Source organism: Lathamus discolor, chromosome Z (genome assembly GCF_037157495.1).
Source record: "Lathamus discolor isolate bLatDis1 chromosome Z, bLatDis1.hap1, whole genome shotgun sequence".
NCBI classification, from domain to species: domain Eukaryota; kingdom Metazoa; phylum Chordata; class Aves; order Psittaciformes; family Psittacidae; genus Lathamus; species Lathamus discolor.
In genome coordinates, this window is record NC_088909.1 from 84,033,301 (window position 1) to 84,060,377 (window position 27,077).

The window sequence follows — 27,077 nt, forward strand, 5'->3', positions numbered from 1 at the left end:
AGGAATCATTACTTCAAAGTCTCTCCTTACCCTGACACTCTTCTCGACAGCATGCAACTGTTTAACAACTGAAGCCCACCTTCCAGTCAGTGGGAGCTGGACTGGGACATAAAACAGTTGAGACAGCAGGGGGCCAATAAAATCCAGGAATCTTCAAGCTCTGGAAAGCTTGGAGCCTTATAGCCCATCACAACCTCCTTCCTACATCCCATGTATATTTTCATACTCTTTGGTTCTTCATCAAATTCCAAGTTTTCCCTACTTCTCTGACTAAATCCAGATCCCCTCCAAAACCCCAGTATCCCATTTCCCCCCAGTCGCACCATCTAAACAAACTATCATCCTGTCAAGCTAAACTTTGATACACTCTCTTTCCTCCTGCCATGTATTTTCTGGGCATCACTCCACCTTTCATCCCTGTTCTGGCTCCCCTTGTTTTGACTCACATAACTCCAAATGGCTTCTCTCACACTTCACCAGCTACCAGGCTGTGCCTAACCACTGGGGCAGCTTTAGTCCCACTGTCATTCAGGTCCTACCACTGCTACACCCGCTTACATGTGGCACAGCCCAGCCCTTCTCCCCTAGCTCCTTGCTGTCTCACACAGCTGCTCCTTGCACTTCACAGCTCGTCTCTGCTATCAAAGCCAGCTTCTTCCTCCACACTGCCTGCACCTAGCAAGTGAGAGAGAAAGCAACTTCCCCCATGTCTAGTGGCTGAACTGGCCATCACTGAAGGAAATAATGAATTTCATAGAAATTCGTCACAGTTTGAGAGCTGGGCTTGTTCAGCCTGCAGAAGAGAAGGCTCTGGAAAGACCTTAGAGCAGCTTCCAGTACCTAAAGGGGGCTACACAAAATCTGTAAAGGGATTTTTTACACAGGCATGTAAAGACAGGACAAGGGAAAGTGGCTTTAAGCTGAAAGAAGACAAACCTAGATTAGACATTAGGAAGGAATTCTTTAAGGGCAGTGAGACGCTGGCACAGGCTGCCCAGAGAAGCTGTGGCTGTCCCATCTCTGGAAGCATTCAAGGCCAGGTTGGACTTTGAGCAACCTGGTCTAGTGAAAGACATCCCTCCCCATGGCAGGGGCATAGTAACCAGATGACCTTTAAGGCTCCTTCCAACCCATTCTATGACTCTATGAAATTAGTCACATCTAAGCTCGGCCTGCCTTTAACACCTATCGAGTTCCCAAGTGTGCAGAAGGCTAAGGCTGGTAAGGACAAAGTGACCAAAGAAGGGCTCCTGAAACGGCAGATGTGGCACAGCCTCCCCAAGAGGGCTGCTCACCCGCCTCACCTCGAAGCCACCGGTACTTCAGAGGCACACCGGACCACGGCCACCTACACGTGCCTCCAGCGACACACGCAGCGCCCCCGCCCAAAGAGCTGCGCCTCCATTCCATCAGCGGAGAGACCTCCCAGCCCCGCAGCAACCTCCTGCACCGCCGCAGGGCCGCCGTAACCGCAGCGCCGGCCTCCAGCGGGGGGACCAAGATGGCGCCGCCTCGCACCCACACCTTCTCCTCCCCCCCCCGTCAGGGGCGCGGGGAAGCCCACCCCGCCCCGGCGGCTCCTGCCTCCACCCTGCGCGCCGCGGGAAGCGCCCTGCCTGCGGCGGGGCGGGGCGGGGCGGGGCGGGGCGCCCCAGAGCTGACGCCGGGCGACCGAGGCCGCCGCCGGGCGGGGCGCTGGGCTCCCGGGGAGGCGGCGCCGCAACAGCCACTGCAGCAGCGCGGTGCCCCGGCGCGGCCCCGCCCCGCCCAGGTGCGCGCAGCGTGGCGGAGGTGCTTAAATAGCGTCGCCGGGCGCACCACCGCAGCCCTTGGCACCGCCGCCAGGTAAGGGGGGGGGTGCTCGGAGCCCTTCGCCGGCGACCCTTCCGCGCTGCCTACCCCGGGGGCCGAGGCCGTGGCGAGGCGCTTCTCTGGCCGCCGCGGGTTGAAAGCAGCGACCAGGCGGGCGCGAAAGGAGAGAGCGGCCCCGGGCCGCTCCTCCGCGGCATGGGGAGCCTGGGAGTGCTGGTGCGGGGGGAGGCGGGCGCGGCGCAGGGACGGCAGCCGGGCAGGCACGCTTTTTGCCGGCAGGCGGGCGCTGCTGGAGGGCGGCTCCTGCCCAGGCTGACCACGGCAGGGGGCCGCGGCGGGCTGGCGGGCTTGTGCCGTGTCTTCCCGCTGCCGGCCCGGCCGCTGTCGTGGCTGTGTTTTTCGCTCCCCTCAAGCGTGGAGGCTAGGGCAGTGCCTCTGCGTCTCGCTTATCTGGGGCATGGACGTCCTGCGGCAGGGAAAGCCTCTCTATCTCCCTGGAGAGCCCACCGCTCCCCACGCTGCTTCCCCACAGCGTGACCTTGACTGCATTAGAGTCAGAGGATGAGATGTCTCTTCTGAAGGGGCCCTTACAAATTATTCTGCTGATATACCGTGGCCCAGTTACTGCTGGGAAGGCACTGGTGAGAAGGCTCTTGCTGGGGTGATGGGCAGGCCCCACGCCGGCCAAGTGCTGCTCCCTCACAGGACTGGGTAAACGGGCAGCCCTGTGCCACTCCTCCCTCCATCGTGGGGGCTGTGTTCTCCGGGCATGATCTGCCGTGCCGAAGACTTTAACGTGACTTAAAAGACTTAGTGGCTAGAAGAGAGCATGCCGGATGGGCTGATGCATGAGGAGGGTTATCCCATGGGATGCTGTATTTACCAGATGGAGTACAGCTTAGTTGCTTATCTGTGAGTTGGCTGTGATTTAATGTTCCAAGCCAACCTCAAGAAACCAGGACAGGAAGGCTTTGAGTAGCTTTTAGAGACTTGCATCTTCCTGATGGTCACTGTCCTACACTCTCAAAGATCTGCCTGTAGCTTTTGCAACTTTGAGGTACATCAGCCTCATGCGACAGACTTTCCCTGAACTTGCCAGAAATTGGTCTGTTTTGTGTTACATGTTTGAAGAAAGTCAGCTCTGGCTTCACTTGTGTCTGTCTACCTTCTCTCCAGCCTTCCTGGAGGTACTGCAGAAAGTAGGAGCTGCTTTGTCCCAGCTCTTGAGTCCACCAGTGGGTCCTGTAAAAAGCATCCCACCTACATGCATGGGAACCTTCAGAGCACGTTACTGAATCTAGGTGCTGGCCTACTTAGCTGCAAGGCATCTAATCAATGGGTTACCAAATCGTGCTTTGCAAGCTTCTCTGTGTTCAGACATCCGTTTGGGGTCCTCACATCCAACTGTGTCATCAGGGCTTTCTTGTCTGCCAGAGTGAGTGGGGAACATTTGTGAACCAGCTTTTACTCTGGCTGATTTTCCCTTGTGGCCCACAGGGATAGTAGCTAGCAGCTTCTTCACAGAGCACATTTCTGCCTGGCAGAGTTCAGAATCTCTGGCTGCCGGTTTGTGGTGAGAAGGATAGCTGCCACACATGTCTGGAGACTGTCAGGATTCATCCCATTTTCTGGAAATTCCTGCTGCAGCTGCTTTCCGGCACTTCTCCAGACATTGACTTCTGCCCCACCTTCGATGGTCGTAAATAACAGCATTACTCCTCTTACAGTGTGAGCTAACACAATCATTTTGTCAGTCCATATGGGCACTTTCTTTCTGTGGCATCCACTCTCTGGTTAGGGAAATCCTCCTGGGATGTCAGAGGTGTATGTTCCATGAAATGAGAGCACCATTAGGCACTGACCCAAGAGTCCAGAGGAGGGCCACGAGGATGATCAGGGGACTGGAGCACCTCCTGTATGAAGACAGGCTGAGGAAGTTGGAGCTGTTCAGCCTGGGGAAGAGAAGGCTGCATGGAGACCTCATAGCAGCCTTCCAGTATCTGAAGGGGGCCTATAGGGATGCTGGGGAGGGACTCTTCGTCAGGGACTGTAGTGACAGGACAAGGGGTAATGGGTTAAAACTTAAACGGGGAAGTTTAGATTGGATATAAGGAGGAAATTCTTTCCTGTTAGGGTGGTGAGACACTGGAATCGGTTGCTCAGGGAGGTTGTGAGTGCTCCATCCCTGGTGGTGTTCGAGGCCAGGTTGGATGAAGCCTTGTGTGGGATGGTTTAGTGTGAGGTGTCCCTGTCCATGGCAGGGGGGTTGGAACTAGATGATCCTGAGGTCTTTTCCAACCCTAACTATTCTATGATTCTAAGAGTGTGTAAGCAAGAGATCAAATCGGTTGTGTTTGGCATCTCAGAACCTGTTAGTCCTTGTAGCCTTAATGTTGCTTGAAAGTAGAAAACTGGAAGTTCATCCTGTCAGGCATTTCCCCCTAGCTCTTAATACAAATGATTAAAAACACCATGGGGAGGGAATACTGGGGGAATGAAGGCAGTGAACTCCATTTTAGTGCGGTTTAACCAGCTGTACTTTTGGATGGGTGCTCTGCTGAATGTCAAGTTCAGAGTGCAATCTGGGGGAAAATTGTGATATGATAACAGAAAATGGCATGGGTGCTGATGGAGTTAAGAATGGAGGAGGGAACTGGATACAGAGAGTGAGAGGAAGTGGAGAGCTGTTCATGTTTTGATATGGAAATTAAACTGAATGAAGTTGACAGGACTTTTCCTTCCAGGTAGCTTGTCCTGTCAGAAGTCATGGTTTTACTTGAAACCTGGGAAGAAAAAAAACACCCACCCAACAAAACAAAACAAAAACAAACAAAAAAACCCCACCACAACAAAAAAAAAACCAAACCAAAAACCCACCCAGCCACAGTGGTAGTGGCAGCTTCCCAGTAGCTGCTCAAAAATTGAAAGTATGGGTGAAAGCACTTAAATAGAAAAATCTTGAAAAGGATGGCTTGTGACTTCTAATGGGTTTCCATTGTGGACTACAATTGACAGGGTATTGTAGTTTTTGAAATAAAAAACACAGGATAGATCTGATCCTTCTGCATGAAATTATTTGGGTGCTTTTGCAAGCAAAAGTGCAGGAATGGTGCCTTCTCTGGGAAACATAAAACAGAGGGACAGCAGCATTTTAATTCTTCCAGTGCTTTTTTCTTTTAATCCTCAGTTCCTGAATTCATGTGATTGCACATAGCTATCAAATTTCATATGAGTAAGGGGGAGTAAATTTATAGCCTGGTGTTTGCAGTGGAAATCTTGGACAATATGAACTCTGAAGGTTCAAGCAGAAAGCAGAAAGTCCCTGTTCCATCGTTAAAACTCGTATTTTAAAATTCTTGGAGTTGTGCGTAATGTGAATTTTCTAATACAAGTATTACACAGAAAATTGACAAGAGATTGTGATGTTATTTCGTGTTGAATATACCTGGCTTGGGCCAGATTTACAAAAGGATAAAGCACTATATCATTTAAGTTAAGCTCATAACCAGACTTCCTTTACAAGCTGTGTTTCAATTCCCTCTTTCCTCATCCTTAGCTGCCTCCACACTAACAGATCTTGTTCTAGCAGTTTCCGACCTAGCATTTCCATGTCTGCTCTCAGACTTTGGGTCAATATAAGGGGAAAATTCTCTTATGCCTCTGCATACATCGGATTTAATGGAAGTATTTCAAGCACATAGTCAATATAAGGCTTACCTCTTTCTTAAAATACTTCTTTGTGAAACACAAGAAATAAAGCTTAATCTTGCATTGGATTTTTTTATTGAAATTTGGTGGTAGCATAAATGAAAATTAGTCCTCCTTTGGATTTTGCAGCATTAAATCTGTGGTTTTCATGTTCAAAGCCACAACAGACTGTTCTGAGTGTTCCTTCTTTTGTGGCCTGAAAGAATTAAGAAAATATGCACATGCTTCATTTCTAATGTGTGTTTAACTTAATCTCGTAACAACAAGATTGGTGGAAGAGAAGCAGACACTGTGCTGCAGTAATGAGAACAAATTTACAGATATTTCTTTTTAGGGGCTAGATGTTTGGATTTCGTTTTTCCCTTCATTATTTCCTCTTGTCCTAATTCACTTGTACTTGTCCATGTTTTCTTCCCTGGAGGGAAATGCAAAAGAAGGATTCAGAGTTATCTCTAATTATAGTGTATTACTGCTGTTACAGTGATTAATGTGCTTCAGCAAAAAGTATCTCAAGACAGTTGAGTCTGAAACTGGGCTTTGATGGGATATTTATTTATTTATTTATTTAGTATTTCAGGGGCCCTTTATTCAGTTTTGTGCATTTGTAGAACAGTAAATCTGAGCCACTTCAGATCAATTATAAAAATGGGGAAATTCCTAGATGTGAAGGATTATGAGAACTGATGTGCAGCTATGAGAAACAGTTGTATTAATTTCAGAAAGACCAGTGAAATCAAGGAAGGAGGAGTGACTAAACTAATCCAATTTCTCTGCTCAGAAGGAAAGCGTTCAAACTGACTCCAGCTCATGCAGTTTTGAAATTGTGCTTGGCTAATGGTATTCAGGTTGAAATCAATCATAATTTCTTCAATTTCTTTTTGTTGATATACTGTCCTATCTTTAGTGTTCTTTATAACCATTTTTTTTTTCCAGACTGAAACTGTGACTCTTCTACCGAGGGAACCTCAGCTAGCAGGTTTTCAAACCAGTCTTAGTAGATACATAGACTGAATCCAGAACAGTGAAGAAACACCTAGCAGGCACAGTTTACAAATTAATTGACCACAGTGATGGGATGCATTAAGTGAGGTCCTTCAGTTTTGTTATTCAAGATAGACAGCTGTGAGACTTTGTTTCTTCCTGCAGTGGCCTTCTTGCTGCTGCTGGTATAGCCTGTTTGCTTGCCTGTTGAGCTTGGTGCTTATTGTGCCTTTTACCTGCATGCTGCTCTCTGCCTTCTCCCATGCTGCTGGCAGTCTGTTTTGATGTTCAGCAGTAATAAATATAATAACTTCACCATTCATGTGTTTGCTCAGCCAGTTCTTTAACTGGTTCCTACTCTTACAAGTGGCTAAGTAAAATGACTTGATAGATTGCTTTGCATTGCAAACAGATAATTATATGTTTGAGTGACACGTGGGTTTTATGGCTGTGTTTTGTTTTCCTCCCAGTGAGGCACTGCAGTTACTAGGGAGTGAGGCAAAGCTTGTTGTGGCTGACATATGTTCAGCAGTTTGTTTACAAAAATCACAATACTTTGTTTTTCTTGTGGAATAACTGTTACGAGGCACATGTAAGGAGGAGTCAATCTAACTTGACTTCTAGCTTCTGGTCATCTGAATTAGTAGCAGGCCAGTGGAAGCTGGTAGAGGAAGTCTGAATGTTAGCTAACTAATAACAGTAACTAAGTAGATTCCCTGCTTCTATCTGTGACAGACTCCTCCAGTCCATATATATCCTTCCTGATACATCCAATATATCCTGGTATTATCCGCCAAGTAATAGATGAGGTTGTCTGTCATAGGAGTTTGTGGGTGAGGGGAAGAGGGCAGTGTTAAAACGCTGCAATATGAGCACACATAAGTTACTCCTATACTTGTTAGGGAACAGCTTTCTTGTGGTTCATCCAGATATTATTTTCCATAGTCTGAAATTCCCCTGGGTTTCAGGTTGACTTTTGATGGGTGTAGCCAGTTGGACCTGATATCTCATGGTTGATAGTCACTGTAATATAGAGTACAGATGTCCATATGACCCCTGTAGTCCATAGTGTCAGAGCAGCACAAACTTCCTTGTGCATAATGTCAGAAATAATTTTTGGTTTTGTTTTCCTTAGAGCTCACTGTATAGCAGTCGGTCCTAACTTTGTCAGGCTTTGCCTGTCCCTTTTTTTCCACAGCCAGCAGATTTGTTATCCATACTACCATATGGACTAGCCTCAGCACTAATTTCTATTTTCTTCTCTTTTACTGCTGAATTTATACTCCTGTGGGCTCATAAGCCTTCTGGGAGTCACCTTTGTTATATTTCTTTTTAAAGCTTTCTTGTAGCAGAGACAATTCAGGAGTATGGGAAGTTGAAAGAAAGTGTGGGAGCAGTATGCTTACCAACTCTAACCATTGAATCAGTGAGAGATAAAGTACACAGTCTTTAGTATGGCTTTTAATATTGTCTTTCTTTTTTATTTCTTTTTTGTCTTTTCAGAACAGAACCAAAATCTTCTGTGTGTTTGCTCTTGAAGCTGTATAGGACCAGAAGCTGATTTAAGGAAAGAAACAGAAAAGCTTTTATTGCCTGTGGAAAGAGAAGCAAGATTTATATGCTTTGAAAAGGTATGCATTAGAAGATTTAAAGTCCAATAATCATCAATGTTCATTTGCATTAAGTTTCTTTCTTTCAAGAGCTCTCCTTTTCTGCCGTTCACTGCAGAAATTTCCCATAGATTTCTGCTTTCAAGGGGAAAGGTACCCTGTCCTTGTTCGCCAGATTCAGCCTTTGAAAATAATGTCCCCTTATTCATAAGACTGTGTATCTAAAGAAACAGTTCATTTAGATGTGCAGCAGCAATTGCAGGGTTTTTTTTTTTTCAGTCTACCTATAAAGCAGGTTGTGTCTTTTCATCAGCATTCAATGGCAGCAGACTGAATTAGGCCCTGTAATCCATAATGGAGGGACTACAAAACAGAAAATAATAGATCAAGTATATACAATATAGGCCGAGTAGCAAATGCAGAAGTAAATATCGTAATGTAGTTAGTCCCACTGTTGTTTTTTTTTTTCCTTCTTATTTTTATTAATGTATTTTCATGTTCACAGATCTACTGTAGTTTTCTGCCACTTAATGCTAACAAGAAAAACAGTCAAACAAAAAAACCCCAACTCATCTGCTTGAGAAGATTCTGTTGTAATGTATCCAGTGGCTGTTCCTGCACCAGGGGGTGAAGGAAATAATGGACAACATGGGAAACTTATTTTTTTCCTTTTTGTTTGTGGAGCTGTGTTGCTATGTGCTGGATTCCTGCTTTCAGTCTTTATTCTACAGTCATGCCCATCTGGAACATTCAGTGACTGTAACGAGGTCCTTAAGGCTGCTGGGCCTGTGTTGGCTGTAAGTGGACTGGTTTGTATTTTACTGGCAAGGTCAAGGGCCAGGTTGTATATAAGACAAAGACAGTTGCAGAATGAGCAGGTGTACAGTCTTGTTTTTTGTCGTGGGAACTGTCAGTTTGCCCAGTTTCTCATATTTGGATTCCTGTTTTTAACTAGTGGAATGCTAATTAGCATCTTGGGCATTTGGGTTCCTGGCTGCAGCCCCAGCTGGCACACCATACAGCTCAACCACACTGGCAGTTCTGATGTGGACCTCCAGGGCTGTGGATTCCTGTCTCTTCAAATCATGGGACCTTTGATTGTGCTCACTGGGTTGTGTTTCTTCGTGATAGCTCATGTTAAAAAGAAACAAAACTTAAATCTCAGCCAAGAATCTTGTGAAAGTGAAGAACAACCTCAGAGGCCTGACCCTTTTCAGGTTACAGTAGGTGGGTAAATAGTGTGTGAACTTTACATTTGAGAGTTAGTAATAAGGGGGGGGGGGTTCCCACTAATTGTTTACCTCTGAATATTACTTATTTGAGGTCTAAGCATGTCAGTTCTGATATGTCGAACCAGCCAAAACAGAAAAATGTTACTTTGTCTCATACATTTTTTTGTAAGATCAGTTCAGTTACCTTTCTCTAAAAGGCAAAACCTTTGAGAGAGCAAAAGGTCTTACTGTCTGTGCAAAAGAAGCCACGTAATCCAACGCAAATGAGTCCAATCCCATTTCCTTTTGAGAGGGTGTAGCTGACACTGCAAATCACATGTGTGTTGACTTCTATGACTTTATTTAAGATTTATTTTAGCCTTAAGCTCTGACCCCTAAAACAGAAGAATCTGTTTTGTAAGAAGTGTGCTGTATTTCTTCTAATCATGGCCACATCTTCCATTGGTCAGAGATGTAATTGCAAAATGCTTCTGTAATTGCATAGTATTTGAGTAAATGTGGTATGATGGCAGGGAATGCTCCCTTGCATATACCACTGCTTTTAATATCCCGTGAACACATTCTGTACATAGGTTATTCTGATAACTTTCTACCTCTCAAAAATGATTAGTCAATCATAATATTGCCTGACTGTCATCTAACTGACTAGACTTGAAATTCGTTATGCAAAACATTTTTCCTTCTGCCTGTCAAACCGGTCTACAGACCTCTAACCTGGTTACCCTTAGAAGATGTGAAGGTGTAAAGTCAGTTTTCCAGACACCAGGACAAATCAAAGGGTCATAAAAAGGAATTCAAATTGTTTCTAAAGGCAAGGAAGCAAAATTAGTGGATTCCTTTTATATTTCCATCAGGAATAGGAAAACTGACAGGCGGAAGACTGTGGTCTGGTTGACATTGTGGCATTCTGGAACAATAGTGACTCAGCTAGAAAACACCGCCACCTTACTCAATATATTTGATGCTCTTTGACCTGTCTCTGCAGACAGACTACCAAGGAAGAACGGTGCCACATAGCTGTAAATGTTGACATTAATCATGCAGTGAATGATAGATACAAACTTTCTGTTTAAAGAAAAAATTAAAAAATTGAAATTCTTTGATTATGAAGTTGAAATTGGCAGATATGCTGTGCAGTACACTTAATAGTGAATTATGCATCAATAGCATTGTGGTATTAATATGACTTGAACACTTTTGTTAAAACTCTGCAGTACTGTGGAGAAACTTAAGATGCACTATTTTAGATATGTGAGGAAAATTAAATATTTGCCTGTCCTTGAAGTGAGCCAGCAGTAACTGTCCCTTGCACTTCCAGTTTCTGAATTCAGCCAACAGTGAAGAGGCTTGTGTCTGTTAGCTAGACGGAGCACTTCTGCTCCCCACCTGTATTTTCTAAATTAAATCTTCCATTTGTCAATGTGCCACATCTTTATTGTGGGATAATTTTGATTTTGAGTACACCTCCAATGTACTTTAACATCCCAGAATGTAACAGTTCTGTACGTGTGGTCATTGCACTTTATCTTAAAAGGTAGACAAAGTAATTCCAAAGATGGGAAATATTCTTGGATACAGTTATAATAAACAGTGGTGCTCAATTTTTCAGAGGTAATAATTGGTGTTTTTTTTTCCCTAGGTGATGCTGTAATGTTATTCCCACCTCCACCACCTCCTTATTTTGCTGATCCTGTGTCACCAACTGTAACACATTGTCTTATGTCAAGTGGTTTGCCTACACGTGAAAATCCCCCACCATACCATTCTATCTTCAGTGATGGGTAAGACTGTTTTCTTCTCTGTCTTTGGAAATCTGAGCTGCTTCTCAAGGTATCTAAGACCACATCCTAAAATAATCACTGTGAATTAACTCTGCTAGGCACTACAAAGTTTTGTAGTGTGTCATTTGACTTGCTTCAGATACCTTACTTGAAATAGCATCAAAATATCCTGGTATGAAAGGGCAATCACAAACCACGGAGCATCCTTTATGGGAGTTAAATTCTTACAAGTTCATTATGACTGAAAAGAACTTCAATGAAGTGAAAACAAAGCCTTTAAAAAGTGGTCTTATTTAAATATAGTCAGATTAGGTTTCTTCCACAGATTGTCCAAGAAAAGGTGCCCCTGACAGCAGGGCTTCAGTGTCATGATACCTGCACTGAAAGATTTTTCTCTGTAGAACCAATACAGTAAGCCCTTAATGACACCTATCCCCAGGTCCTCTGACCCTGGCAATTCCACTTTAGTGGCTTCTGTTCCCCCTGTGACCGTTAGGTTACTGCCTTGAGGAAGTGAGCCCCACTGTGCTGGTCTGCCTTGTTCCAGCTGTGGCAGTGTGTCAAGATAAAAGGATACCTTGATATGGCAGGAGAAGAGCAGGAGGAGCTCTAAAAGGAAGGTTGTAATGCCAGCTTCATCTCAAGGTGTTGTACCTTACCCATGCAGCCAGTCTTCCATAGGTTGAGAACAGCTGATTTGCCAGATGCTGCCACTACCAAGCTGTGGGAAGGAGAGCTGCCAAGTGACTGAAGACTTCCAGTCTAGAGTGGAAGAACTTCTAGTGTTATTTATCCCCTGTGGGTTACCACCAATGGGCTGCTAACTTGGAGGTGAAAGAGGTACTGCAAGGACCATGTACTAGGAGCCAGAACTACATCTGGCCAGGAGAACTAGATGCCACATGCCTAGAGCCCCCAACTCATTTTCAGGGCTTTCATGGTCCAGAATTGACTTTGCTTTTAGGAAGGTCCTATGTCAGCTTATTTTTTGACCTCTGAGTCAGTAAGTAGTGTGGTACTTCATTGGATGACTTTAGTTGATAACCTGCAGCATCTTAATCACCATCACTGTGGAAAAACTCCAGCCTGCACGACTGTGTCCAGTCATCATAGTTGTTTGTCCATTGCTTTAATAGCTTTCCACTATACTCCAGGTTTCTCTACTCACACAAGGCAGTGTATTCTGTGACCAGCTGCGTGCCTGATGTCGGCACACTTTAAAACTCATGCTAATCTGCCTTTGGAAGTGAGCAAGCACAAACCTTCTTCCTGCCTAAAGTCCTAAATGCCACAGGAGGAGGATACTTGTGTTAGCAGCGGTGCTTATTGTTACCATGCTGTGTGCTGCCATGTCTGGTTTTTCAGTCATCCTTTGAAGTGTACCTGGTGGATTCTTGAGGCCCAGCCCCACTGTGCAAGGCACTGTTCTCTAGTCAATCATTGTCAACAGCTCCTCATATTGTCTTTAACTTCCTAGTGCCCTCCTCCAAACATTTCCTCTCCATCTTTGCTGGAGACAGCAGATGCCTTCTTCTGTTGCTGTTACTACAAACCAGACTGTTTTTCTGCTTTTTCTCAAAATCACTGTGTTGCATTTTTTTAACATAGAATAAACACCTCTATCAGAACCCCTACTCAGTCTTCCTGACAACTGGTGTAGCACTCTCTCTAGTGCACCATGGGACTAGTCCCCAGACAAAATAAAATAGTAATTTACATAACACCTAGGGAAGGAAGACACTCATAGAATCATAGAATAGTTAGGGTTGGAGAGGACCTTAAGATCATCTAGTTCCAACCCCACTGCCGTGGGTAGGGACACCTCACACTAAACCATGCGACCCAAAGCTTCGTCCAACCTGGCGGTGAACACCACCAGGGATGGAGCACTCACGACCTCCCTGGGCAACCCATTCCAGTGCCTCACCACCCTAACAGGAAAAAATTTCCTCCTTATATCCAATCTAAACTTCCCCTGTTTAAGTTTTAACCCGTTACCCCTTGTCCTGTCACTACAGTCCCTAATGAAGAGTCCCTCCCCAGCATCCCTATAGGCCCCCTTCAGATACTGGAAGGCTGCTCTGAGGCCTCCATGCAGCCTTTTCTTCTCCAGGCTAAACAGCCCCAACTTTCTCAGCCTGTCTTCGTACAGGAGGTGCTCCAGTCCCCTGGTCATCCTCATGGCCCTCCTCTGGACTTGTTCCAACAGTTCCATGTCCTTTTTATGTTGAGGACACCAGAACTGCACACAATACTCCAGGTGAGGTCTCACAAGAGCAGAGTAGAGGGGCAGGATCACCTCCTTTGACCTGCTGGTCACGCTCCTTTTGATGCAGCCCAGAATACGGTTGGCTTTCTGGGCTGTGAGCGCACACTGCAGCTGGCTCATGTTCATTTTCTCGTCAACCAGCACCCCCAAGTCCTCTGCAGGGCCGCTCTGAATCTCTTCTCTGCCCAGCCTGTAGCTGTGCCTGGGATTGCTCTGACCCTGGTGTAGGACCTTGCACTTGGCATGGTTGAACTTCATAAGGTTGGCATCAGCCCACCTTACAAGCTTGTGAAGGTCACTCTGGATGGCATTCCTTCCCTCCAGTGTTATCAACCAAACCACACAGCTTGGTGTCATCGGCAAACTCGCTGAGGACGCACTCAATCCCACTGTCCACGTCACTGACAAAGATGTTGAACAAGACCAGTCCCAACATCGATCCCTGAGGGACACCACTCGTTACTGGTCTCCAGATGGACATTGAGCCATTGACCACAACTCCTTGCATGCTGCCACCCAGACAGTTCTTTATCCACCGAGTGGTCAAACTGATGTCTCGCCAGTTTAGAGACAAGGATGTCGTGTGGGACAGTGTCAAACACTTTGCACAGTTCCAGGTAGATGACATCAACTGCTCTACCCCATCCATCAGTTCCATAGCCCCACCATAGAAGGCCACCAAATTGGTCAGGCAGGATTTCCCCTTAGTGAAGCCATGCTGGCTGTCACCAAGCACCTTGTTGTTTTTCATGTGCCTTAGCATGCCTTCCAGGAGAATGTGCTCCAAGATTTTGCCAGGCACAGAGGTGAGACTGACTGGTCTGTAATTCCCTGGGTCATCCATTTTCCCCTTCTTGAAAATGGGGGTTATATTTCCCTTTCTCCAGTCATCGGGAACTTCACCTGACTACCATGATTTTTCAGATATGATGGCCAGAGGCCTAGCAACTTTATTTGCCAGCTCCTTCAGGACCTGCAGATAGATTTCATCAGGTCCCATAGACTTGTGTACATGCAGGTTCTTAAGATGGTCTTGAACCAGATCCTCTCCTACAGTGGGCCCAAGGTCTTCATTCTCACAGTCCCTGCATCTGCCTTCCAAGACTTTAGTGGTGCGTTCAGAGCTTTTTCCAGTGAAGACCGAGGCAAAGAAGTCATTCAGAGCCTCAGCCTTCTCCAGATCCTGTGTAGCCAGTTCTGGTAGCTTCTGGAGGGGGGCTACATTGTTCCTAGTCTGTTTTTCATTCGCTACATACCTATAGAATCCCTTCCTGTTATCCTTAACATCCCTGGCCAAGTTTAATTCTAAGTGGGCCTTAGGTTTCCTAACCTGGTCCCTAGCTTCCTGGACAACATCCCTGTACTCTTCCCAGGCCGCCTGTCCTTGCTTCCACCCTTTATAAGCCTCTTTTTTCCTTCGAATTTTCCTCAGCAGCTCCTTGTCCATCCAAGGATGTCTCCTGGCCCTCCTGCTGCACTTCCTTCTAGTTGGGATGCAGCACTCCTGAGCTTGTAGCAGGTGATCCTTGAATATCAACCAAGAATCTTGGGCCCCCCGCCCTCTAGGGCTATATCTCATGGAACCTTACTAAGCAGGCTCCTGAAGAGGCCAAAGTCTGCTCTCTTGAAGTCCAGGGCAGTGAGCTTGCTGCACGCTCTCCTCACTTTCACACGCTCTTTTCACTGTCTGGTTCCCACTGCCTGAGGTCCAGCTTGAGATTGATGATCTGTGCTGAGGGATACAAAGCCTAATAAATCCTAGCTATGAACACATTTAATGGTCTGAGGTTTTTCCACTTAAATAGTTTCAGAGAAAGTACTTTTTGTACAAAGCTGATGAGAACCTGTTGATTACTCAGGGCCGTAAACACGTGCCAATTCAGGATGGCAGGGGCGGATGTAGGTATGAGAAAATGTTGGGTTGATCAAGTGAAAGTGCTTTCCAGAGAGCAGTGGCTGTCATGGCCAGGGATAAATTGTTGTGCAAAGAAACGTTTTATTTCATTAAGTATAAAAGTCTTTGCCTGCTCTCAGATTGCAAGTGTAATGAATCAGCTCTCAGGGCTATATTAGTGCAATTAAAGGATGGCCAGAGCAAGCAGAAGAGAAAATAAACTGCTGCTGCTGAAAGAAGGAATTTACATGAAGTATCTGTTTCCTGATTGGGCTGGGTGAAGGTGTCCACAGCTGGAAGGTGTTTCATGCCAGCTGCTGCTAATCCTAGAGTTAGGCATCAGACATGAGCATGTCTATGTCCAGCATGTGCTGTAACTCCCTTCTGGCATGTACATCCCAGATGCACACACAAAGCAAATGTATGTATATGGAGAAATTATTTGCCCTGAGTGTGAACCTGAACCTCCAGTAGCTCTGAGACAGCTGATTCAAATATGGTCCAAGAGCACTCTCAAAAAACATTGTTTAAATACATTTAGAAGAGCGGGCTGGAGTGGGTAACTGGGAGGAATACAGGAACACCCATGTTCTGCTGTAGCCTTGCAAGCATATGGGAGAGAGAGTATGACTCTTGTACCACCTGTCTATAAGTACAGTGCACTAAACTGAGCACAAGTGCTCTTTACCCTTAATTTCAGGCCCTGAGTTCAGATGTGGGCTGCCTGCCCATGTGTTTGATAAATATGTAGATTACCAGAGGTTGTGAAGGAATGCAAGCAGTGCATCCTTCACTGAGAAATGAAAAACAAAGGGTGGCGAGGGAATGTCAAAACCAATAGTTCCTTACACTTCTTGTGGGCTCTTCCTGCTGGTGCACATACAGGTTACCCCTGTCTTTCATCCATTCTCCTACAAAATCCCCTGCAGCTGCATCAGCTGCTTCAATCCATGAATGTCCAGTTCTTGTGCTCTGAACTTTGAATGTGATCACATCAGCTCAGTCCTTGTTGCTTGCATGTCTGGACTTCTCCATCTTGTGAACATATGTACGCAAAATGGTAGTTTGTAGCCTAGCTTGTTTCTAGTGGAGTGGACAAAAGACCTCAACCTTGGATGCTGAAACCTTGACCTCTTGCTTCAGTGTTCTGTGGCTCCGGGTGACCAAACTGTTGCCCTTCAGTGCTTCCCAGGGTCTTCACAGAGACCCTGTGAGTTGATACCACCCACCTCTGGGCATTTCATTCAATCACGCTATCCCATGGTGCGGCGCTTGGTCATGGCCACGGCATCTTGACTACCGCAAATTGGTTCCCTAGCCCTTTTCATGGAAGAGCAGCAGAGGCCTTGTTCCTCCTAACATAGCGCCATGGCTGAAGATCACAAAGCTTGAAGGGAATGCCCATTTCATATGTGAGTGGTTACTAGGCAAATGTGATTTCATTTTTCAGTCCATTGCTGTATGTTCTGTCAACAAGTGCTGTGCCAGAGGGTGTGCTGGATGAGAGAGCTTGTAGGAAGCTGAGTCATGGTCTGATCCCAGACATGGTTGATTTTGTACTGCAGTCTGTTATATATCACTTCAGCATTCATCTTTTAGTATGTTCACTCTCCTTTAAGCACACACGTTCACACACCAGTAGCACCTCTGAAGATAAGGTGCTCTGTATTCCTGCTCCTCAGAGTATTGGTGGGTGACCAGATGTATGCACAAAGGCAAGTGTCAGTCCTTGGAGTGAGTCATCAGGAATGAGGAGTTCTTCCCTTCCCTTGGGAAGCAGATGAAGCAACATGCTGAGGGCCAACCAGCTCCAGAGTGAGATGAGCAGGGTACCAGAGCCATGTGGTTACCACTGATGGGGATTTAGTTATGATGGTCAGAGATGGGTAATGAATATTTGGCTGCCCTCCTTGACTGTCACTGGGAACTTGTAAGTCTGGTCATGTCCAATTACTTCTGTTTCTCCAGCTCTGAGAAGGATTGCTACTCCGTATGTCTGTCATGGGTTGCTGGAAAGCTCGGTAAAAGTTTCAAGTTGCGTTTCACGTAAGATCTCAAATGGCTAAGGACTGTGATTTTTGCAATGCAATTCTAAGTCTTTTAATTTCATAAGGGAAGAGGACAGCATATGTGTGATAGACTACAAAAGGGAAGATACATCAGGAGCTAAGGATCAGAAGATTTAGTAAGATTATGAGATAGCTCTGCTAGAAGCCCCTAATACCCATAAGCCAGGCTGTGACTGGTGATGTGAAGAGCTAGAAAGGAGCTTGTTTACCCTTCCCTTGTGAAGTAATAGAATTTTTATATGAATCATAATGTAGCCTAGAGAACGAAATCCTAATGCTTATGCAAGTTATTTGCTCCAGGGATTTTTAGGGAGCGTGCGCATACATGTATGTTTATGTAAGTCAAGTGGAATTTCACTCACTGTAGAGAAATTAATTATGCTAATATGCCATTTTGTGTTTTTTTAGAGCACAGCTTGCAGATGGTGAAAGAACAGTTGCTGTTAGAGACTATGAAACCATATATACAATTTCTGGAAGCAGCTCACCTTCAGATATTTTGCCAGTGCTATACCTCTCCTCTGAATCGCCTCCAAAATACGAAGAAAAAGCATCAATGACAAATACTGAATATTCTTCATCTTCTTCATCTATTTCCTTAGCCATATCTGACACCAGCTCATAAAGCACCGTCAGTTAGACTTAATTTTTAAATTAAATTGTACATTCAGATTTACAATTTTTGAATTTATGTACATTTTATAATAAAAACAATAATGTTGTCTGTGTCTAATTTTTCATCAAAAAGCATAAACAATGAATTTGGGTTTCAAGGAATATTAGATAATGCTGGGCTTCTTGAGCAAGTAGTCTGAAGGGATTTAGTTTGCTGTAAGAATGTTAAATGTTCATCTTGTTCTGTTACAACTCAATTTCTATTTTCAGTTGTTTATATAATGGAGGCACTAAGTAAAAACCAACTTTTTTTCTTATTTTAATTAAATCTGTTTGGAGCTTCAAAAAGAAATAATTAGGAAGTGTTTTTATTTCTATTCTTGTATGGCTTTTGTGGAAAATACTGGTTTGCACAGTTGCTGACTTTATATATGCTCTGAGAACATCACAAAAAGGGGTGTTTAAGATTGGGACCAAGTATGTTATGGAGAACTTAAATGGTTAGTTTTTGGTCTGCCTGGTAATAAACATTCCATAGCTTAATTTAGACCCTCTCTGGTACTTATGTAAGTATAATCCCTAGGAAGACCAGTTTTAACAAGCAGTTAAGAGCCCTAAAGCAGCACTGAGGACAGTTTAATGATAACGGTGATAATGACTGATTTCAGGGGGATTATACAGCTGTTTCATATATCATCATTCATGTTTTGTACAAGGAGTGCTTATTTTGTGAGAGTGAGAACCACTCAGCCCGGTATGTTCCAGATGCAGATGTTACTTATCAGCAAATGCAAGAGAGGCAGCTTCATGGAAAAGCCTGCAGTGGATGTTTTTAACTGACATAGCACTTGACAGACCCTTCAGAAAACAGCCCTCTTAGCTCCTGTGTGCCTGTGCAGCCCCTAAGCAGTAGCTGCCTGCCTTCAGGGTGGAGTCACAACAGGTTCTAGTTCTATTATGCCATTGTTTGCACTTATTCCTGAACTGGGGGATTTGCTTGTAGTAGGTAAGGGTAATTATCAGGAACTGAGTTGCTGCTAACACTTCACGACTTACTCTGAACCCTATTTGGGAAAAATAGACCTCAGTCTATGCCCAGAAGCAGAACGTGGCAGAGCTGCTGTTCTGACTTGGTTCAGCATGGTAACTTAACCAGAATTAAAACATCTTGCAAGAGTGATCTCTCTTGTTCAGCTGACGCTCAACACCTGCATGCTCTGAGACCTCAGCTACACCTCAGCTTGTCTTCTGCCTTGCTGAATTTCAGGGAACGTGGCTGTAACAGAATGCAAGCTTGAAGTACTCAAGTTCCTTCCTGTGCCCAGGGAAATGTGATTGCTTCCTGTCATCTTTCTGTGAACATGCCTCTCACCTGCAGGGTTCTTTGGAGATGTTCAGCTCTCTGTGTTGTTCCCTCAGTCGTGCTAGGGCTGCTCTTTGTGCAGCTACACAGAAACAAACCAGCCAGTGAGGGAGGTATATTTAGCCAGCAATAGAGCTGAAGGGCTTATGCATGAAAAGTAATGAGAGAATGCAGCACAGAGAGGGATTTGGTATGTGGGAGCTGATTAAACTGCATGACTCAGCCATGGGAAATGTCTATATGAAGAAAGGGGATCCACAAAAGCCAGCGTTTCGTCATCTTTTCTCTGAAGTGTTTTTTACCTAGTGAGTTTTTCAAGGATGCTGTTCCTTGAATGCCTTCTGTAATCCAAGCTATGAATTACTGTATTTTTGATTATTTTTTTTTTTTTTTAGCTTTTGTTTCTAACCCGATATTTAACAGTGGTGCCCACTGGCATGCTTGATTCATGGATACAAAGCCTTGCACATGTCAAAGGGGCTTGTCTCTCTGGATTTGTTGTGCTATTACATAGCAAGTAAGGAAGCTGGGGTATTTTAGCTAAAAGATCCTAAACAAACAAAGACCCACATTGGCTTTGTTCTGTTGTTTGAATTACAAATGAACACTCATTTAACTCATAAAAAAGTATTTAAACAAATAAATCTTGAAATATGTCACCATCTTAAAAAAATGGTAACATCTAATTGCCAGCTCTATAGGTACTAAACTTTTGTGCTGCCTGCAATTTGCTCCATCGGTTGTTCCCAGGATGTACCTGAGAGACCAGGCAAATCAAGTACAATATGTTGAGACTGAGTGAGACCCCTGGAACTGAAACATGATCTTGTTTTATTTCAAGGTTATTGTGTTTTGATCTTGTACTGAAGAGTCTCCAGTGTGGATCCCTTTATTTCTAAAAAAGCAGTCTTCAAGGAAAGCATACTTTAGAAAGCTGCTGACCTGACTCTTTGGAGTCAGCACCTGAACGTCCCTGGAAGGGTAGGTGTTACTTATCTCTGAAAAGGAGGACAAGTGTTTCTCTTTGTACTGTTTTGAGAAGGTGCTTAGGAAATAGTTTGGTGTACAGCTGTATTAGCTTATTGTTATTATTACCTGTATTATTTTTGACTTTGAGAATCACTCCTTGAAAACTCAGTGGATGTGCTGGCGGCATCTTCATAAGCTGCTCAGCACTGTGAGAGAGAACGTACCCAGGCCAGCAGTATTTGCTTACTGTGTTGTCAAAATCTGTTTCAGCAAGGTCAGAAAATGTGGGTAAGAGGCTAGCAGATCTGCCTCCAACACTGAGGGCTACCACTGGATGAACAGTGTTAGTGGGAGGAATTTCTGATGTGGGGAGTAGGGGTGAAATGCCTGTATTAGAAAGGAAGCAACACCTTGTAAAACTATAAAAGTAGCTTAAAATAATACGGAATAGCGTTTTTATTGAGGAAGTGAGATACTTTACTGTCACACTAATGGTGCTATAACCCTCTTTCTGCCCAAAGGTTAGCTTAAGTGCTTGACATACAAATGCTAGGGAGCAAATCAAGTTGGTTACTGATTCACACTTACTTAAACAGGCAAAGTGGGAGGTAAGGATTGCTTATCCTCTGTAAGTGAAGTGCACTGACATTGTTCGGCTTCTAACTGCAATAGTACAATCCTTTGGATATGAGAAGGATTCATGAAAATATAAGTGGATGCCTCTTCTGTACAGGAAATCTTTCTGCCTCAGCAGCAGCTAAAAAGAGAAAGCTAGTTCATCTGAAAAACAGATATCGTAGATGTCTGCAATTACGCTATGTTTTTAGGGCAGCAACAGTCACTGACTGGATTGCACCTGCCCTTTTGTGATTGGTAGTGCTGTATCCAGCTATCCATTTTCCATCCTGCCTTTTCATAGTACTGGTTCCCAGGGCATTTCTGTGCCCAGGCAGACATTTTTGTCAATACCTCCATGTTTCTGCCACAAATGTCTCAGCCTTAATTTAGAACTGTGCTCTTTCGTCTATCACACATGTATGTATCTATCTGGATAATTAGGCATGAAAATAGATTCAATTTGGTGTGCCTGTTAAGATGACACTCCCTGGGAGCAACATAAAACTGCCTTGCAGGTAGATGTGGTTGTAGACAGCTGGCTGAGCCTGCTTCTCACAGCTTGTTTACGCTTTGAGGGTGGCAGTGCAGTAATACGGGGATCAAGTGTGCAAGGCTCATTTGTGATGGTTCTTCAGGTACTGCTCTTACACACATGATTTCTGTTGTTTCACTAAAAATGCTTCCGTCCCTAGGAAGAAGTCTCTCTTAGACAAATCATTGGCTTCTTTATCTCCCTACAATTGAATGTTCTATTATGGAGCAATGATTTGTACCTACTCTTTCTAAAGTCACTCAGTGTGCAATACCATGGTATAATATTCTTTTATATGACATCTTTTGCATGGTCTATGACTAAGTCCCTGTATATATTACAGGCATGTAAGAAAATAAGACCTCACTACAAGAGCTGATTAATGTGAACAACTATGTAAAAATAAATAGCAGAAGGAGAAGAGAAAAGAATCAAGTGAAGGCCTGCCAGTGTTTACTAGGATGACTCGAAACAAGTCAGAGAACTTAGGAGGTGCAGAGCATTACAGAAAACCTACTTCCAGCAGCAAGCGGGGGGATTCTGCATTGGTAATAGAAAATTATATAGAGGAACAGAAAGCAAAGCAGTGCTTGTGTTTAGGGTTAAGGTCCCTGAAGCAGCTGGGTAGAAAACTGTAGCAAGATCTGGAAACACCACTCGTTCTGAAAATCTCAGTCTGACCAATTTGTTAGGTTTCACAAAACATTTGTTTATGAGTTATTCCAGGTAACGGGATGTATTTAATAAATGAGCATATTTAAGTGAATCCCCAGAATATACACATACTTGACAAAGGCATGTACTGGCCTTAAATAATCAGTGTGATCCGGTAATCTCTTAAAAGCTTGATATCTGCCCAAATGCAACATTGTCACTGTCTGGGGAAATAATGAGAGAAATCTGGGGAGGCTTAGAGGAAACTCTATCTTACAGGGAGGTGACAGTTTACAGGAAGAGGTGTCATGTTAATTTAGATCCTACCATACCATACAGGAAGTGTTTTCTATCCAATTTTCTAAGTTCAAGTGACAAGTAGTCTTGGAAGAAACCACCTGTATTCTCCAGCTCTGCTGTTCACTTCCTCAACAACCATGAACTTGTGTCCTAGGCCAGAGGCAAAGAGCATCAACCATGGGATGCTGTAACATTCAGCTTGGAAGACTCCGACTCCAGCCAGCATCTAAGGACTATTGTGTAGGACTGAGGAAGCGCTCCAGCACAATCCTGTTGCCAGCAGCAGCTGCTGAGTTCTTGAATGATTGAGAGGGGGGAGGTGGCACTACACCTGTATATATCACTACTTAGACAACTATTACGATATAATGCTTGCTTTTAAAAGGATGTTGGAAAGCCTGGAAGATTCAGAAGTGACAAGAATGAGCCATGGTATGGAAAAACCTGACTTGCAGAGAGCAGTAACAGAAGTTCATTCCATTAAGTTTACCAAATACAAGGTTAAAGGTGACTTAGGTTTTGGCTGTAATTGCCAATGCAAGGACAGCCTAGCTAGTATTTCAGCACTTTCTGATTTAGTTGTCATCATACGAAACCACTGCATTGCAAGCCCTAACTCTTTGCTCAAGTAATGTAGAGTCCTGACTGGACCTGATGCTGCGGGGAAGGCTGATGTTGAGTGTATTTGTCAGAAAATTTATTGGCACCCTTGGTAATAGAAGAGACATTATACTGACTTTGGAACCTTCCCAGACATTTTCTAAAGCAATTCAGTGCTAATATTCCTCAAGGTCTATCTGCTAACAAATGAGAAATTCCCATCTGCAATTGCATTCAGTTCTGAAGGCGCCAAATGCAGTGAGCAGCCCTTTCAGATGTGAGCTGTTGTCACACTGTGAAAGGAAGGCACAGTAGACTAAAGGCACCTTTACTGATTTTGAAGAAGCAGTCTAAAACCGTGAGTTTTCTAGTTCTAGAGCTATTTTCATCTTATAAATATCAGGACAAGACTGCTTCCCCAGAGCTGCTGGTAGCAGAAAATAGTATTGTATGTTCTACCCCATGAGTAGTAATCTCTGTCCTGTGTGTACTCCCCTGACATGCAAGTCAAAACAGATTGAGTAGTTGGAGTTTTTTCCTCCTTAATGAATTATACAAAGATATCCTACCAGAACCCTCCGACAGCAAATACTTTGGTCTGAAACTGTTAGGAAATGGAAAATTTCAATATTCAATTAAGCTGTCCGTTTAAGATATGGGACGTATATTCAACAGAACAGTTCACTGTGATGTAAAAAAAATGTCCTAGACACTTCTAGGTACAGGATAAGGTCCCTCGCTTTACCAGGTTCAACACTGCAGGAGATGCTTTCTCATTCCTGCAGTGGTGTGCTATTCAGGGTATGTGGGCTTTATTGAGTGTAAACTTTGAGAAATGGGTGGAGATCCCACAACAAAAAATGTCCACAATTAAGGGGAAATTACAGAGCAATTAATGCTACCTTCAAACAGCTGGAAAGCTTTGGCTGGCTTGAAACAACCTTTCTCCCACAACAGCAGCTCTCCCAAGGCTGTTCAGCTCTCAGCACCCTGTTGTTGGTTACCCTCCCACCACTGCCCCTTGGCAAACTATCAGAAGGCCTACTTTGGTATTTTTTAAACCACGGAGGGTCTGGACTGCAGAGCAAGCTGCAACAGAGGTGCAGGTGTGGCTGTAACTGTCACGCTTCAGAGCACTGCAAAGCACTGCCAGCAATGCCCACGCATATTCTTGCAGAAAATGGAGCTGGAAGTGGTAGCCCAAGGAGAGCAAGAGTTGCCACGCTGTTGTTGATTAAACACATGGACAGCATGTTGTCCATACGTTGGCTCCATCAGCTGACAGGGGGCCTAGGAAAAGTTGCAGTGGATGCAGCTTCCTTTCTCTCCCGTCTGACATGGGCACAGAGAGGAAGTATCAGCAGGTGCCAAATGAAAGAAAAGGATAAACAAAGAGATAAGCAATCATGCAAGGGTGAAGCCATTTCGGAAGTGACAGTGGTAATTCAAGGAGTCTTTAGTGACTGCTTCAGGCTTCACTTCCCAGACCTTTATTCTTCTAAGCAAAGTTTATTCTTTCACATGATGGACTCTGTTAACCATACACACGCAAAGTTCTTGTATAACTAACCTGAACCTTCAACTTTAAAAGCTCTGCCAAGTCTCTTACAAGCCCCTTTTCCCTTGAGGCGGAAGATACATTATACTCAGAAATGGAGCCAAACAGCAACAGTGTAGAAGATTTCTCCTTGAATGTCTTTTCCGTCGCTCCTTGTCAGCCAAACGTATCTGATGCCCTGGTGTCAGATGGGGATAAAGCTGGTGCCACTTTGCTCTTTTCAGGTGTGTTTTTGGGACTGGTGGGGATCACTTTCACTGTGATGGGATGGATAAAATACGATGGCATTACTCACCTGGAGTGGACTCAGTTACTAGGGCCTATTCTGCTGTCTGTTGGGGTGACTTTTATTCTGATTGCTGTTTGTAAATTTAACATGCTTACATGTAAGACCTGCAAAGAAAGAGAGGAAAATACATCAGACCTCGACCAGACCACAAGCGGACAGTCCTTCGTCTTCACTGGCATTAACCAGCCTATAACTTTCCATGGTGCCACAGTGGTACAGTACATCCCTCCACCTTACCCGGCTCAGGAGGGCATTGCTGTGAGCCCTGGATACCGTCACCCAGTGCTCAGCTGCTGTGGTGCTGTTTCCCCCAGTGCCTCATCAATTCCCAGCCCGGGGTCTGCTCACTTCTGCACTGCCTACCCCCTGGATAACCTGGCTTTTACCGGAGATGAGAACTACGCTGCTTATCCTGCAGAGAATACCAGGAATCAGAGGTACTTCTTCTGAAATGCCTTAGTGTGTTAAGACACAAGCTGATGACTATTTCAAGTGCTATGTTTGGTTTCAAAGGAAAAAAACAGTAGTCCAGGGTGTTATCCTTCTTCAAACAGTTGGGTTTATGTTCTTTGTTAGAAGTATTTCTTGGGCAAGGGCTATGGAGACATGCTCTTTCTGGAAAGCATTATTATCCAAATTAAATTCAGTTATGGATCCCTTTCAATTTTCAGTCTACTAAATCTGTTATTTTTGAAGATAATAGAATATATACTCCTGTTTGGGGGGGGGGGGGGAAGTGGGGGTTATTCTTATCTCACTACCTTTAGACTGTTGACCAGAAGGTTATTTTATCTACAACCAGAGGCTTCCACTCAATCACAACACATGAGTCAGTGCGCAAATAGCATTTGTAGAACAGTGCAAGAATCATTTTGGTACCAGATGTTCTCATTCCTATTACACTTGGTGACAGCATGCTCCTTTCCCACCATAGCAACCCTCCAGCCCTTACCTTTTTCCTAGTTCTGGGGCATATACAAGACCGCTGATGTTACAGAGCAGTATGAAAATGCTTTAATCAGACACTAAATAATTTTATATAGTTCATTTCTCTAAGGAAAAATATTCTTATTATAGGAATTACTCTAGAATTATATCCTTCCTAGAACACAAGTCACTTTCAGTTCATTTATCAAAGTCTCTTTGAAAAGCTGCTGACTGACTCATTGTTCTCAGCAGTACGTGTGACAGGCATGGGCAGCATGAAAACAAAGGTCACCTCCTGATGCAAAAAGAACACAGCAAACAGTTCAATCCCAGTAAAACTTCATCTCACAGCATTTTCTCAAGAAGTCAGGAAATGCTTTGCTCAGATAAGGCAGAATGCAGCACTGAGGTTACTTGCATGCTCCGTGTTTACTAAACTCTGTTTTGCACTTGCTTCCCTTCCCATTTTTAGGTCAGAGAACTGTTCTGATGAGCCAGAGGAACTGCTAGAAGGCTACGCCTGTGGTGACTTGTCACCTCCACGTTATGAGGAAATATACCCATTCTCTTCATGAAATGACCATGGACAGCAGACAGCGATTCTAAGACACACCAACTTTTTAATCCCCAAAAATCTTTTCTTTAAATACTTGCATGATAAGCAAGTATGAGCAAAATCTTGATACACAGTTCAGTGTCACTGAAGATATTTAACCAATTCCTTCTTTTTCTCAGAATTCATTAGCCCTTCGCTACACAATTTAATAGCAGAGCTATTAATTATTCAGTAGCAAAATTATTAATAGCAAAGCCATTAAACTCAGGGATCTAAATCCATATTAGGATTTCCCAGCAAGAAGCCTAATTTTCAGATTTGCTGACCAGTGTGAACTATGAATGCACAAGATGTTTGTGGAAGGTCATGACTGCTCCTGCACATTCATCATCATTAGAAAACACTTGATTTATTCTTGTTTTATTTTCCCTCTTGATTGCTTGGGAAACTTCAAAAATGCTCAAGCATCTGATCCATGAAATTGCCTATAAAGTCTTAATTCTGTCTGATTCCATAGACCAGGTCATTCATTCGTAAGTGCAGTCTACAGATTAGACTTCCTCTCTGCTTGGTCCACTTGTAACAGCCCAGTCTTACAGGCATTTTTGGAGCACTCTGCTTGAACCAGAACAGAGAAAATATAAACAGTGACCTCAGTTGCCTTCCTCACCTTGACGGGATGCAAAGCACTGTCTCTCACCAGGAGTCCTAACAACTACTAGGTTAATGTCCCTAAAGGA

General features: G+C 44.1%; 2 protein-coding genes across 2 annotated transcripts; both read left to right on the forward strand.

Moving 5' to 3' along the window:
- Positions 1 to 1,681: 1,681 nt before the first annotated feature.
- TMEM171 (transmembrane protein 171) lies at positions 1,682 to 18,078 on the forward strand. Its single transcript, XM_065663214.1, has 5 exons — positions 1,682 to 1,845; positions 8,005 to 8,132; positions 8,617 to 9,338; positions 10,983 to 11,124; positions 17,765 to 18,078. The coding sequence occupies exons 3-5, from the start codon at positions 8,708 to 8,710 to the stop codon at positions 17,979 to 17,981; spliced, it is 990 nt and encodes a 329-aa protein (XP_065519286.1). The 5' UTR covers positions 1,682 to 1,845; positions 8,005 to 8,132; positions 8,617 to 8,707; the 3' UTR covers positions 17,982 to 18,078.
- A 6,535-nt stretch (positions 18,079 to 24,613) lies between these two features.
- TMEM174 (transmembrane protein 174) lies at positions 24,614 to 26,846 on the forward strand. The gene is made up of 2 exons (XM_065661897.1): positions 24,614 to 25,291; positions 26,254 to 26,846. Exons 1-2 carry the CDS (start codon positions 24,660 to 24,662, stop codon positions 26,354 to 26,356), a joined length of 735 nt encoding a protein of 244 aa, XP_065517969.1. The 5' UTR covers positions 24,614 to 24,659; the 3' UTR covers positions 26,357 to 26,846.
- The last annotated feature ends 231 nt before the right edge of the window (positions 26,847 to 27,077 follow it).

Excerpts from the sequence above, each read along its gene's own strand:
- TMEM171 (XM_065663214.1), top strand. The coding sequence starts at position 8,708 with ATGTATCCAGTGGCTGTTCCTGCACCAGGGGGTGAAGGAAATAATGGA. Across the intron at positions 9,339-10,982 it reads CCCTTTTCAGGTTACAGTAG|GTGATGCTGTAATGTTATTC; the intron begins GTGGGTAAATAG and ends TTTTTTCCCTAG. Across the intron at positions 11,125-17,764 it reads CATTCTATCTTCAGTGATGG|AGCACAGCTTGCAGATGGTG; the intron begins GTAAGACTGTTT and ends GTGTTTTTTTAG.
- TMEM174 (XM_065661897.1), top strand. The coding sequence starts at position 24,660 with ATGGAGCCAAACAGCAACAGTGTAGAAGATTTCTCCTTGAATGTCTTT. Across the intron at positions 25,292-26,253 it reads GAGAATACCAGGAATCAGAG|GTCAGAGAACTGTTCTGATG; the intron begins GTACTTCTTCTG and ends TCCCATTTTTAG.